Source organism: Plectropomus leopardus, chromosome 4 (assembly GCF_026936395.1).
Source record: "Plectropomus leopardus strain MGB_pleo_1.0 chromosome 4, ASM2693639v1, whole genome shotgun sequence".
Classification (NCBI taxonomy): Eukaryota; Metazoa; Chordata; class Actinopteri; order Perciformes; family Serranidae; genus Plectropomus; species Plectropomus leopardus.
Genome location: NC_142179.1, coordinates 29299871 through 29314527, shown reverse-complemented (window position 1 = coordinate 29314527; position 14657 = coordinate 29299871). Strand labels below are relative to the sequence as shown.

Sequence of the window (14657 nt, the reverse complement as noted above, 5' to 3'; positions counted from 1 at the left end):
GGAGTCAGCCTAACTGCAGCACAGCTGGGATGAATGAAACTGAGGAAGTGCACAGGAGAGGAGGGACAATGGGTGGAGTCCAAAAATTTCAGCTCTCAACTTTTTTCTTTATATTGCTTAACAAAAACCACATAACTCAATGGCCAAAACAGCGGGAGACAGGGATATTTACAACCGCTAAATGCTGGATTCTGGAGTAAATGAAAGCAATTTTCTAAAAATGGGTAGGGGAAGAAGAAGAAATCGATTCCTAGATGGAACATAATTCGCTTTTGAGTAATTCAGCATTGATGCTCTGCACTCCTTATCAGAGAGAAAGGGGGACTTGTCAAAGGGAAGTCCTCCTCCCCCCACCTTCGCTCGGCAGTCAATTAAAACACGACCTGCACGACACTAGTTGCTCCATAAGTAAGTTAACAAACATGATGGGCTATTATCTTAATCATGCTGTCAAACTGCTTATTACCAATGAAATTTGACTTGGATTTAGCGCTGCAGAAGGCTGCTTTTAAAACTGCCAGAATGTGACATAATGACACAAATGCCAGATCAGCCGGTTTGCATATATCAAACCAGTTTAAGCTTGTACACCGAACCAGAAAGGCAAAACCAGAAATCTTCCAAACTCCTGTACAGGGGACACCTACTTGTGTGCAAATACTTGAAAAGACATTGACGTAACTATGCACACACCCATTTAATAAGATGTGAACAGAAGGCTCATAATACGGCTTTATTACCCATATACTACCTTAATCAGACAATATTCTCAGCTATCATACAAACTCATTTTGAATCATTGCACCAGACTTGTTTGCACTTTACTCTCTGTTCTGGCCAGCAAAGAAACTGTGTTAAGTGGTTTCTCAGTCTTGTTATGCTCGCTGTAAAATGTATTCACTCCCTTACTCAAGTAGCCTGGGTGATCTCAGACAGATGGGAAGAGGCGGAGTGACTGAGATATTGCCTGGAGTAAAGAGGAGGATGAAACAAACAACAAGCACAGTGGCTCACCAATGATTATACTGTTGTGGTTTTCTGACCTGTAATTAGTGTAAATTTGGAGCATTAACTAAATAGCACATTTTCACCTTGTCTTCAGTCCAAGACAATTAAAGAGGAGATGGAGGACACGTAGATCTATCCCACTGAGAAAGAGATTATGTCATCCTTTAAAGAAAGTGCAGCTTCTAAGGCCATATTAGTTCTTTGTCAGAATGTGAACAACCCTCAGCTTGCCACAAATGGAGACATGGTGTGCAGAATTACTGAGACTTATAAAAAGACAAGCACACATCTGAGAAGAGAATAGATTGAAGGATTGCCAAGGCCAGAATTACACTATTCAGACTCTGAATGAGGATGGAGAAAGAGGGCTTCAGACTCGGTTCTAAGCCCTCTAAAGGAATGCTGAAGGCCTGAAATATTCAACTGAAAGACTCCCCACCCACAAACGCCTGCCAGTAAGACCAGCGGTTTATTTCACGGTCTCCACAAAGAAACATGGGCTAATTGTTGGTCTCCCCTTTTGATATTATTGTTATTTTTTATGTAATTAAAAACAACCGCACTTCTCCACTGTAGAAGTTACACAAGGCATCTGTCTCGCAGGAACAGGCATCATGCACACTAAGAGTGACTGCCAAAGCACCAGTGATTGAATGAAGAGTGTCAGCAAATCAAGCACTTGGTGGGTAGCAGTTGCACAGTGTGGTGTTTATTTCTGTATCAACCCATGAACCAGTGTTCCCACAGTGTGGGCTAGGCTATGGTAACCGCTAAACAGGAGCAACACACAGCTCTGGCCTTTGCATTGAAGACCATAATCCCATCTGATTGATAGTTAAAGAGGCCGACACAACACGCAACGGCCACACACTGCGACAGAGTAATTCTACCATCTGCTGTCTGCTGCTATAACTCCATTTCATTCCATAGGCTAGGGGTACACAAATTATTTGACTGATTTGGAAAGTCAGCCATGGCTCCACATCCGACATACTGTACATGTAACAAAAACCTACCAGCGGATTTCTAGGAAAATCAGCACCTTGTAAATTAAATTTTGCACGTCTTGTGCATAACAATCTGCCATGACAATCACCTGAGGAGAAGAAAAATCTTGTGACTTATCCTCCGTGCATCATGCAAAATGCATGGCATGTACATAAATTATTCACAAGTACTCATCAAGACTCATCCTCAAAAAAGCACTGCGATATAAATAATAAACAACTTTGGTAGGTACAAGACCTGACTCTCCAGAGGCAGTACTATGCATACAATGCTTTGCCTGACTTACAGTTGGTCTATTGAAGATGGCAAAACTCTGCAAGCTCCATTGCCCCGCAGAGCCGTTTAACACAACATTACAGAGGAGCGGCTTGCGGATGCCAATTACATGAGGATTACACTGGGGGAGGGTTAACAGGCAGAGGCTTTAGCAGAATAATACTGCATAAAAATGCAGTCTGAATGACGCTTCCATTGAGCATGCTTTGTTGCTCAGTCGCCAAGACTCAACAAGGACAAATACATTAAAGGGGCAATGCCACCATTTTCATGTGAATGGTATACAGTCCATATATTGACTGCAGTGAGAAAAACTGCAGCAGTCGCTACAATCTGCGTCTAGCATCTGAAAAAATGTGTGAAACTAAAAATGTCATGTCATGTAAGTGGTAAGCTAACTCAGCTTGCTAACTTTGAGGCTAACTTCTGTCACTTAAAACAGCAGCTGGCTGTTTTCACGTCATATTCTCCGTTCGAGACCATCGACGGCACATACGCTTTTGCTCTCCCCGCGCGTGCTTGTTGTCGCTCATGCTCTCTCTCTTGCTGCACGCGCTGTCTGGAAACAAAATGAGATGGCGAGGTCTCAAAATAACCAGAGAGGCAGTGCGTTGTGGCTCTCTGTTTTCATGCTAAAACTTCTGTTTGGACTTTGATGGAAGGGACAGAGCATGAGGAAAGCGTGCGCTTTGTTTTACAAAATAAAAGACAAAACCGAAGCAACATTGTTTGACTCATTATGCCGCACATAATCGTTTTATCTCGATTATCTTGTTTTGAAAATCAAGGGAAGCCAAAATCGAAATTGAAATTGAAATTAAAATTCAATTAATAGCCCAGACCTAACAGACAGCAGCCAGGACAGAAGGTAATGTAAAATAAAGTAATTAAAAGCACAATAAATCTAAAGCCATATAAAAAACAATGATAATATGTTGCTTGACCTTATACATGAGAATGGTGCACCTACCTCTCATTCCCAGGCTGAAACTCTGAGAGTAAGGACGGCCGACGGCGATGGGGCTGGGTCAGGTGGGAGCTGTAGTCCCTGGCATGGTGAGAGTGGTAGTCAACCAGTCCCACTTCCTGGAACACAATCAACAAAATAGTTGTCATCATGGAACTAGATATCCTACATTTATCCCTTCTCCTTTAGAGAGTTGCAAGATCACGAAAAGAATAAAAGCATTTTAACAGTTCTTCCCATTTCCTGCCTTGTTTCTTCTGCAATATCCAGTCCTTTTCTCCCCAGCTCTCATTTCTCCCTCTCCTTCCACGTGTTTCTCACAAAAGTGGGGCAACCCATGCAGCTACTGTAAACTGGCCCCTCTGCCAGTCAGGGATTGTGGGACACAGCCCGTCAACCCTCATCTCATCCTGAATGTGATGACAAGTGGGAGTGGTGGGATTAACTACAGGTGCAGCTGTGGAAGATCCTGGGGGGTAAAGCCTTGGATTCTCCCGACATAAGAGAACAAAAAAGGGCCTTGCAAACACTGCAAATCACTGAATGAACTTCTACGTCAGCTAGAGGCCTCTTCTTTGAAGCACAGACAGCTCTGGCTCCTGATACACAGAGGAACATAATCTTGATAATTAGGAGGTTTTGGTGGAAATAATGGGGAAGGCCTTAATGTGACTCCATGATGACAACGTGAACTGTCAACTCAAACATCTAATGAGAGAACAGGCTCTGTATGCACAACATTGCAACCTGGGAATGTTTCTGTTGGAAAAACACCAGTGGGGGCCCCCGGGGTCAGGCCCTTTCCAGTGGTTCAGAATAATGTCTTGTTTACTAAATATTGAAGCAGGCAGAGCCAGAACTTCAACACCAGTGAAATCTCTCAAAGGGCTTTACCCATTAAATACAGTGCCATAAGACCCGTGATACTCACTTTACAGCTCACTTTACAGCCCACGGGCCAAATATAGTGCACCTAATTCACAATAAAAATAAAGAGATTCACACTGGGAACTGATTTTGTTCTTTTAGTTTACATAGGGTACCAGAGTGCGTAAAAAGTGAAAAAAAAATAGCTTGCTTATCAAAAGAAGTGCCCACAGAACATCCCCTGCACCTCGACAGAGGTCCTAACTAAGCCCCTAATATCCTAAAATCCAAGAAACATCCTAAAATCCAGAGAACGTCCTGAAAACCTAGAAACGTCCTAAAATTTGAGAAATGTCCTAAAATTTGAGAAATGTCCTAAAATTTAAAAATTGTTCTAAAACCAGAAAAGCATCCCAAAATCTGAGAACCATGAAAAAATCTTATGCATGTATGACTGGCCCCTTTCATTTTGCAAAAGTGGCCCCCAAGATGAGTATCCCTGCATTAGACACACCGCATGCTAGGCCTCTTACCGTGTGCGCCCGTTGCAGCTGCAGTGGTAGACTGGCAGGGTTTGGCAGGTGCCGTGTGTCCACAGCCCTCCGGCCCGGTGGCACAGACTGGGGATGAGAGGACATGCTGGCACAGCCGCTTCCTCTACAGGCAGGAAGTGGGTGTGGCTGCAGAGCAGATGCTGTGCATTATTGGCTGTTTCTCTTAGCCAGCAACCTGTAGAGAGAAAAAAAAAACAAAGTTCATGACACATTTTTTTGTAGTTGGGCAACACAGTTGGAATTGTTTTGGACAGCTTCATACCAGCAATACAAAAGACATTATGCAATGTGCATGGCTTTTGTTCTGAAACAATTTGATGTTTTCTGGCCAGCACCTCCAAATAGCTAGCGATGAAAGTGTGTTTCTCTGTTTGCTCCGGATATCAGAATGTCATCACCTCCCTACCACAGCTGCTCACCCTTCCAGTGCTCCTAGCAAAGAAGTGAAAGTCTCTGCACCTGCTAGACTGAACCCCTCCTTCACTGCTTACTGAATGGCTCACTGTCCTAACACTGAGGACTCACAGACAGAGACCAGCCAAGTCAAGCAACCAGCCCGTAAACCAAAAATACTCAGAGTTTAATGGGGCTTTACAGGCAACATAAATAACTCAATGACAGATAGAGATGTAGGCCTTGAGAGTCGGGCGTTGGATTTTAACTCCAGGTGACGTTATGCACACTACATTGACCTCATCTACAAGGAGTGTGTCATACATTGACCAAGAGTGATGATATAAGTAAAAACAGGCATGCACTGAGCACAACCTCACATAAGCTTTCTGTTAAAGCTAATGGAAAAGATGTTTATTCTGTGCATAGGTGGTGAAATAGAAAAGAAGGTAAGGAGTGAAAAATAACTAGAAAAGAAAGAGCCATAATCCTATTACAGTGACCACACAGATTACAGCACACACAGACAAAACACATATTCTTAAAATCAGAGACAATGCTGAAGAAGAACAACTTGAACTCGCAAAAATAGCTTGAAATCCTCAATGGAATTATTATTATTATTTTTATTTTTTTCAAATTCACGGTGTTGTTCAACACAAATTCAATGTTGAGTGTTCAGCTCTGGTCAGCTTGTTGCAGTACTATTTCCAGATACCCTTAAAAGCCTGTGATGGTAGTAGTAGTAGTAGTAGTAGTAGTAGTAGTAGATGGACTAGAACTTGTGACATGTGTCCCTGTGATTCCTGCCAGCAAAGAAATTAGGACTCCTGCCATTTCTATGAGCCTCTGAGTAATGATGCCTCACTCTCATAGCTCATGTTTCAGTGCTGTGCAAGCCACACAGGAGGCGCTGTGGCAGAAATATGGGCTCTTAACGTGGCACTAATCGAAATCTTGACAAGATCGCATTAAGTGCCCTGGGTGTCCTGCAGCCTTACCACCTGAAAGGGAAAGCTCCCACCACTGAGACAACCTCTCCCCAAAATAGTCCACATGCACAATTTTTTGTAAATGATGATACTTCAACCTTGTTTGCTTTTCAAATAAATATGGTACTTAAAATAATAACATTAATTAGTTAAAAAACATAAGAAGGAATGTTGACAAAATTGAAAATGTAATTGGGGGGGCAAAACCACCTTTTTCGTATTGGTGACCTGCCTAACAGCAATGCACAGATATCACCCCCATCAGCAGAGAGGTGAAAATGCCTCTCAAGGGACAAACTTTATACAGATACAAATCAATATAGTCAAGGTCAAACATTTTAAGGGCCATAAACATAAGAAAAACATATTTTTATGTACTTTATGTATTTTATGTACATATTTTTTTAAGTTTAGGGGATCTTTATTAAATGAATCAATGAATTCAATGAATCAATACAATACTCACTAAAAGCTTGCTTTGCACACTGATCTTATTACAAGATTAACACATTTTGCTTAACTGAGGTGCATCCTGATTGTGATGACACACAATCTAAATAAAAGACAGATGTTGTTCAGGACTTCCAAATATAAAAAGAGATCATGTTTAGTGGCCTTGAATAAATGGTACCATTTTTCAGTTCACAGTAGTATGATTTGTTGACAGCTTGGACATGAAAACAGTGCAGATATCTACTTGTAACTGCAAAACAGTGGAGTTCATTGGCATTAGGTAATACCCTTCTTTTGTTTATTAGAATTTTTTATCTCTACAAACTGTGGTTGAGTCAATATAAACGTCAGTGCTGTCACAAGCACATGAACCTTGTTCATGAGTAACTGGTGAAATATTTGGAGACACAAACAACAGAGCTATTGGCAGGTAATAAATTAGATTTTAATACAGTTTACACATAAATGTTAATTACAATTTTAACTGAAAACTAGAAAAATTACACTTGGTGGTAGGGCTGGTAGGGCGTTGCTGTAGTAATCAATGTCCTTATCAGTATTGGAAAGCTCAATTTTTCTGTACCACTAACCTAAAGATCGCAGGACATTGAAACTTACTGATAGGCCTAGTTTTGTGACTACGACAGATTGACCGCATGTCAGGCTTAAAGATACATTGGGCAAGTGTCTGGAATAGTTTAAAAAATTATAAAGATGACCCTCAGAAAGCTGAGTGCCTGATATGCTAAAGGCAACTGACATATCACAAATCTACAACGATCTTTTCAAATCACCTGAAAACTACCTGCATGTTAACAAAGTGACTAATTGTTATGTCATTTAGGTGCAACATCTGAAAACTGTTGTTTCAAATAATTCCCTCTACTCTCTCATTAACCCCCCACCCACCACACTCAAAGAGTCAATTAATTGTGAATATTTCTCCAAAAAGTTTCGATGCCCCAGTATTCAGGACAGCCCTACTTGGTCAAACTGACAGCCAGTGGTGGTCCATAAACTGTGTAACACTAGCTCACTCAACAAATGCCAGGTCAGCTACCTCCACTGGTGTCCATCATATCTCATTGTGGTCCATTTAAGTCCCAAGCTAGACAGGGTTTGAGTAATGACCTCTGCAGCCGCTAATAAAGAAGCACTTTTTATAGAACCATGAACCCGAGGCCCGACAACAACACAAGGTGCATACATCTTTTGCATAGTATAACATATAGTAGAGCGCCAGTGTGCCAGTCTCCCTTGTCTGACCCTTTATTGCAGTACAAAGAGAGGCACTATCTACCCTTCCTTCCTGCCCCACTGTCACAAACACAAAGTCTTCCTTGATTTCAGTTACGCAAAGGGCTCTATTACGAGAGGCTGAACATGGCTCAGGCCTTAAGGAACAGAGGAGCTCTGTAAACATGGGCTCAGAGAGGCCACGAGATAGGAAAACACTGCTAAAATTCTCACACCAGCTAGACTTTGCCTTTGTGTCGAGTAGTCTAAACTGTGGCTTCAAATATTTTCAAGAGACTGTTGCACGCTCGTCTTTTGCCCAGACAGACCTGGATAAACAGACCACACAAAGGGAAGTGCTAAAGTCCTTGAGTAGACCTCACTGCTGGTGAAATACTAGATGTGGAAAAACTCATGATATTGACAAAGCATGCAAATGTGCTCAACAAAGGACAGAGAAAGAGGCCAGCGGGACAAAGAGAGGGTGAGATAAGCCATTCTCCTGGGAAGCCTCTCTTTGATGACCGTCCAGTCCAGAGAGATTCCCCTGAGAAGGACGAAAACAAGTCTGAAGGCAGTCACAAGATCTGCAGAGGACAAAAAACCTGAATCAAGATGAGAGGGCGAACACAATGAGAGAGCTTTGACATAAACTCTGAGGCGAATGGGGCCTTTCCAGATGAGAGGCTAAACACATGCACTGGCACTGCTACAGACACCCACAGGCAAGTCGATGGCTCACTGCCAACACTGCGAATGAACTCAGTCACCTCACTCTCTCACTCTAGCGTGCTTTCTTTCTCCCCTCTCTTTTGCTTTCGTCTTGTGCACAGAGTGGAGTGGGCCTCAGACTTCAGCGGTGCAAGCCAATATTTCATCCTCTTACCCCCCACCCTCCCTCTTCATTTTAGGAATGGCTGTGGAAATACTAGCACAGAGTACACAGACGGCTTCCAGCCTGCCAAGCGGAGCAGGAGGCGGACTTCAAACAACAGTTTAATTCTACTGACATAAACAGTTAATCAAATCTCTGTCTAGTCTGACTTGGTTGCCTGACAGTCGAGCTCTAAAAAGAGAGTACAAGGGATTCAACAGCTTGTGACATATTTTTTGATAAGAGCCTTGATAGCATGATTTGGACCCTGATAGAAGTGGAGTGTTACTGTTCATCATATGCCCATAAAAATATCATACTATCAGCAAGGGTTTGTGCAATTATTGTGACAGCCAAATCAAATAGGTGATGGCTCTAAAGGCACATAGATTAGGTTTTTGGGGGCAGGTCACAGATCACTGGATCAGCCGATAAGGATCACAGGGCCTTTTTGAAACCTTCTGTTTATCACATAGCACATTTTTTTTCCTTTTTTTTTAAAAAAAAAAAAGCATTGTATATTAAGTATTAAAATTAAAAGGCAATAAAGTATCATAAATTCATAACAAATGTGCAAAATATTGCATTCTCTCTATTAGAGACACAACAGCACACTAATGTGTTTTCATTTAAAAGCAGTTTTACAATTAAATAGACTTCATAAACGTGTGGTTAATAACCACCTCAGAAATCATCTCGATTCATACCTGAAAACTCGTATCACATGAGCATTTACATACACTGGGAATGTAATGCTGGTATAAACAGGAAGCAGATTATCTACGTTGCGGTTGGTTGCCTGGTTGCATGAAATACCACGGAGGAAGCACAGCAATAGCGAAAAGAAAGACCGTTGAAAGATTCCTTTGCTTGGACCGACAACAAGGTGGAACTTTTAAGGCCAAACGTTTAATACATATATAGAGAAAGACAGAGCCTTCTCTCCATCCCCTGCATTCATTTTGTCACTATTTGTAAACATTTTCTGAAGCTTACAGATATAGTACCACCAAAGATCGTTGGGGCAGCGTAGCTTAGTTCACGCAAGATATGACAGTAGGAGAAAGAGGAGACAATCGTTTTAAAAATGGTGGCTCGAAACGATAATATAGTGAAAAGAATTCTGTGTACATATGTTGTGATGTATTTTATGGCCTCAGTGAACACTGCCATCTACAAAGCTGCCTCCACTAAAAGGGTAAATTATTATGACCTCCTAAACCATCACGTCGTTTGTGGATGTGTGAAAATTTGACTCTGCCCTCTAGAGCCATCTATTGGCTGTATCTGTACCAATATAAAGGATGCATGGAGTTGTACACTTCACCCTGCAGCATCTATTTCTGTACACAGAAGGAGTATCAATGAGCCTTTATTCAAAGTAAAACACAAGTATCAGGCGGTAAAGGCAGAGGTAAATATAGATTAACAGTGTTACCGTGTTTGCGCAACACTGAAAAGACCCAAACAGGAAGCAAAGATGGATGGATGGATTCTGGATTTTTTTTTCAGAATTCTTTGATTTAAGGGATCCAATACAACAGACTTGTAAACTGGTGCAATAGTTATAGACATTTTAGTGTGAATGTTTCCAGTTTCCATGGCAGCCTAAACTGCAAAACTAGTGAAGCCACTTTAGGGGTGTATAGAGAAATTAGCTCAATGTTTTACATCATCTGATTGGCTCTTCTGGTCAGCCTTATGAAGACCACCAATCAAACCATTTGGAATAAGTATCAACTGATCACGATCAATGACCAACTGATTTGAGAACCCTCACATGGCTACAGTCTAATGCTTGAAGCTGCAGTGAAAAAACGATGAGTGAACTGTAATCTGCATAAGGCTCTGTCTGGGAACACCATCAGAAGTCCATAAAGTAGTGCCCTAGAGAGCCGAGTTTAGGGGCGGGAGGCTGCTAGGACTCTCAGCCTAGGAATGTGGCACCCTGTCAGGTCTCATAAGGATTTATCTCCCTGGAGCCTCATTACCGAAAGGCCCTGGACAAGGAGGCTCTCGCTCGCTTACCCTTTCACTCACTCACCCTCAACCTCAACACTGAGCTGCTCACAAACACTATGTGTGTATGCAAACACTTGCCTTCTGAAAGATTTTCAAATGACCCTAATCTTGACTTGCAGCATGGGTGGTCCAGTTCACATTCTGTCAAAGTGACACAAGGTACTGGGATCCTAACATCTTGTGGAAATAATGTACTGAGTTTGTATTCCTAGAGAGACACTGGTAGTCTTTTCCACCAACATTCATACAGCCAGTCAGCACCTAGCAGCCATTGCAACTAAATCTTGAGGAACTTTAGTGCTGGCTTCAACACACATCTGCAGAAGGGTGGGAGTGAAGCATCCTACCCTTCACCTCCCTCCCCTCCCCATCCTCTCTAATTTAACATGGAAACAAAGCTCTTGCAATTAATCCACTGAAGCTTCAGTACTGAGGTCCCAAGAGTGTTTTTTAAGGTCAGGGTGCAGAAACAAGGTCAATCTGCATTATAAGCACAGTTTCTCAAGAAAGACACAGATGTAACAGTTAAGTCTTTCCCAACTGACCTCACCCAATTCTTGGTATATCAAATTTTGTACAGGGTTCACAACAATACTGTGATTACCCGGGGTAACGTGCAAAGGCTGTTTCTGACTTTCCTTTTCAATAGTATTATTCCTGCTTTCTGTGTAAAAAAAAAAAAACCTTACACCTAAAACATTTGTACTATAAATGATCTATTCCTGTTGCAATATGTGTCCACAGCAGCACTGCAAGAGAAAAACTAACCAAAACACAGTCAAGTAGAGAGGAGGAAGTCGCAGAGCAACAGCCAGTAAAATAAAAAATAAAGGCAAATTTTAAAAAATGGGAAGGCAACACCTTTAAATTAACAGTTGGACAACAGCAGAAAAAACACTCATAGATCTGCCAAACCCTAGAACAACGCCCTTCACAGAGCCAAGCAGTAACCTCCAAGACAATGCTGACAAGGCTGAATCCCCATTTACTGGTAGTTGGTGTCACACTTAAAAAAGGGGAAGACAACACAAGATCGATGTAGTCCAGAGGCCACTTATTTCACTGCTGGTACACAGTTAACCTCACATATAACACACAAAATGAACACAGGCTTAAATCTGGACGCTGAAAAAAAAAAACCCAAACCATCTTACTTAGCTTCAGCAGTCAAAAATAATTCAATATTGTCAGAGGAAAACCCTAAACGTCTTTCAATCCTAATTATTTAGGTCTTGTAACCATTACTAGGAAAACAGACAAGTGAGAGAATGAGTTACTAACAGGGGAGTAAAATCAAATTTTAGGTGACAAAGAGAGGCTATAAAAGGCAGCAGTTGATAATAATTATTGCCACACTTCCTGGCAGGCAGGTGGCTAGCGCAATACTATTAGTTCCAAACAGAGAAAGAACATCCTGACACCGCGAGCTGATCTTGCCTTACCTCTGTTCAACTTTCAGACAGGAAATCAGCGGCCACAACACACAGTCAGCAAGTGAAGACACAGTGAGAAAAGTGTGAACACCCACAGTCAACTTTGACACGGCTGTAATTTGTCTGACAGAAAGCGGTACAATCATCTCCCTAAACCACAGCCTGTCACACCTTTCATTTTGAATCTGACTGAACGACTCACTTCTCATCACGTTAACAACAGCGTGATTAGAACCAAAAAAAAAAAAAAAACACCTGCAGCTACGAACAAGGAGTGAAAAATAACAGAAATGATTGTGAAACCAAAAATGAGAGTGTTACAGATATAAACAATGTCAAAATGCAGCACATACAGACTTCTTGTCAGTGGTCAGTCATGACACTCTAACCCTTATTCATAGTACTCACATTCAACATTTTCACACATAACTGTACATAACAAATTGTACTAAACAGAAGGAATGGGCTGCATAAAATAGAATCACAGCTACTTAATTTGATTCAAAAATACATATATAGTACGCTTTGGAAAAAAATCAAGTTCAGAATCAATCTCTGAAACATTGCTCTTAAAGAGAAATATCTGAAATGAGCTCATCTTATGCAACAAAAATAAAAACATTGTTTTAACTTTAGTCCTACCTTTTTCCTATCAAGGGCCATTTCAGTTTTTTAGAAGTCCTCCAAGGTACATACTAAATTTATGAACACGTGATGCAACGATTATAGATTTTGATAGGATGAAAAACCACAGTAATCGCGGTAAAAACAAGTAAATTACACTCTTTCATAAACTCCTTCTGCATGAGGTTTCAGCTTCTGAGCTATTAATTCACTCACCACAAAACTTGCCCCCCTAACATTTTCTCTGTCAGTCTGTGGTCTTTTGACAGCTGATTGTTGGGCACCCCAACTCAGACGAAGATTGTTTACTTTGTCAAAACGCATTTGTCCTTTCAACTTGTCCAGTTTATCATGTTTCTAGCTGTAAAGACATTCAAGATTGGCCTTTTTCATCACTGCCAGCGCCACACCCCAAACTGAGCAAAGAAGCTTGCCTTTTACTTACAAATAAGTAATCATTGTCCGTTTCTCCTGGAAAACGCAGCATTCTGCATCCACCTTCATTTATTTGGCACTTGCCAGGACACTTGTCAATCAATCCCCAATGTTATCACGCGCTGGCACGTAACCTTATGTGTTGTGTTCACTGACCCTGACCCTGACTTGGACATGCATAGCCATCAGTGTTATCTCAGAAAAGTAACTGCTGTCAACATTTTTTCCCCTGAGTTTATGTACTTATTTTTAGAATTGCGTGGCGGGACAGATCAAATGGTCTCGTGGGCCGTACACGTCATTTTTAGGTGATGTGATGATGTGAGCATCAGTTAGGCTACAAATCAAAACTGTGGTTCTGTGTTCTTTCTTATCAACAAAGAGAGGGCAATGACAGAACCAAATTAAAAGTAGCTCAGTATTATCACTTTTGTTGGCTTAATGCAACATGAGACGTCCTGCACAAATGATAGATAGATGATAGAGATTACAATGTGTTATTCATTCATTCATTCATTCATTGTCTGTAATCACTTATCCTCGTAAGGGTCGACATACAATTAAAAAAGTGCGGACTTTGCTGCCAATGAAAGAATCCAGTGAGTTTTGTGTTAACGAAGATGCCATGGCAGTATAACCTAACATTGCTCATTGGTAAAAAAGAATGTTGCATGTAGCGTCATTTGTGATAAATCTGATGTGCAGTACACACACACACACACACACACACACACACACACACACACACACACACACACACACACACACACACACACACACACACACACACACACCTGGGTGCAGTATGTGTGTAATAATTATGATATATTGAATTTTGGACCCCAGGAAGACTAGCTATTGCTATTGGCATCTGCTAATGGAGATCCTTTTAAAATAAATAAATAAATTGCTGAAGCAATCAGCTGAAATCTTCAACGTGGAAAACGAAATAAAGAAAAGAGCCAGTCACAGTCAAGCCAAAACATGCAATGGAAGTGAGGTATTAAAGGAAGAAGTGTCGATGAATTTTGCCACTCATTATACCCTAAAAGAGAACCACAAGAAATATATGTCTAGCAAGGGATGATCAATAGTTGTACTCATGTCATATCTAAAAATAAACATAAAGGCTGGGACAGGACATGATGATATTTATATTTTGCTGATGCTGAAATTTCTAACTTCAAAACAAGTAAAACATCAGTATTTGATACAGTTTTGTATACACAGGGAAAAAATTTACATTGAGGGCATAACAATTATCTTTTTTTAATTAAAAGACAAATATAACAAGGCCATAACATGACAACGGCAACTTTTCTTGTCTTGGATAGTAGAACAGGAGAAGGACTGCAGCAAAAAATAACAATGAGAGGGAGTGAGAAAGCAGAGCTGGTACTGGTGCATTTATACTGTGGAAACATAGTATTCAAACAATTTCAAATATCCAGCATTGATATTCAACAGATTATGTCAATCATTAGCATCATCACAACACACAAAATGTGAAAGTGT

At 41.0% G+C, this 14657-nt stretch overlaps 1 protein-coding gene across 7 annotated transcripts in view; it reads right to left on the bottom strand.

The window, feature by feature from the left end:
- The window catches only part of ncor2 (nuclear receptor corepressor 2), a 105229-nt gene that overhangs the window by 78883 nt on the left and 11689 nt on the right, over positions 1-14657 (bottom strand). For all 7 annotated transcript variants that reach the window (XM_088077056.1, XM_088077060.1, XM_088077058.1 and 4 more), the window contains exons 2-3: positions 4660-4855; positions 3263-3378 (exon numbers count right to left, since the gene is read on the bottom strand). In XM_088077056.1, coding sequence (XP_087933182.1) covers positions 3263-3378; positions 4660-4764 — 221 coding nt within the window. In that variant the 5' untranslated portion in view covers positions 4765-4855. The remainder of the gene's footprint in view (positions 1-3262; positions 3379-4659; positions 4856-14657) is intronic.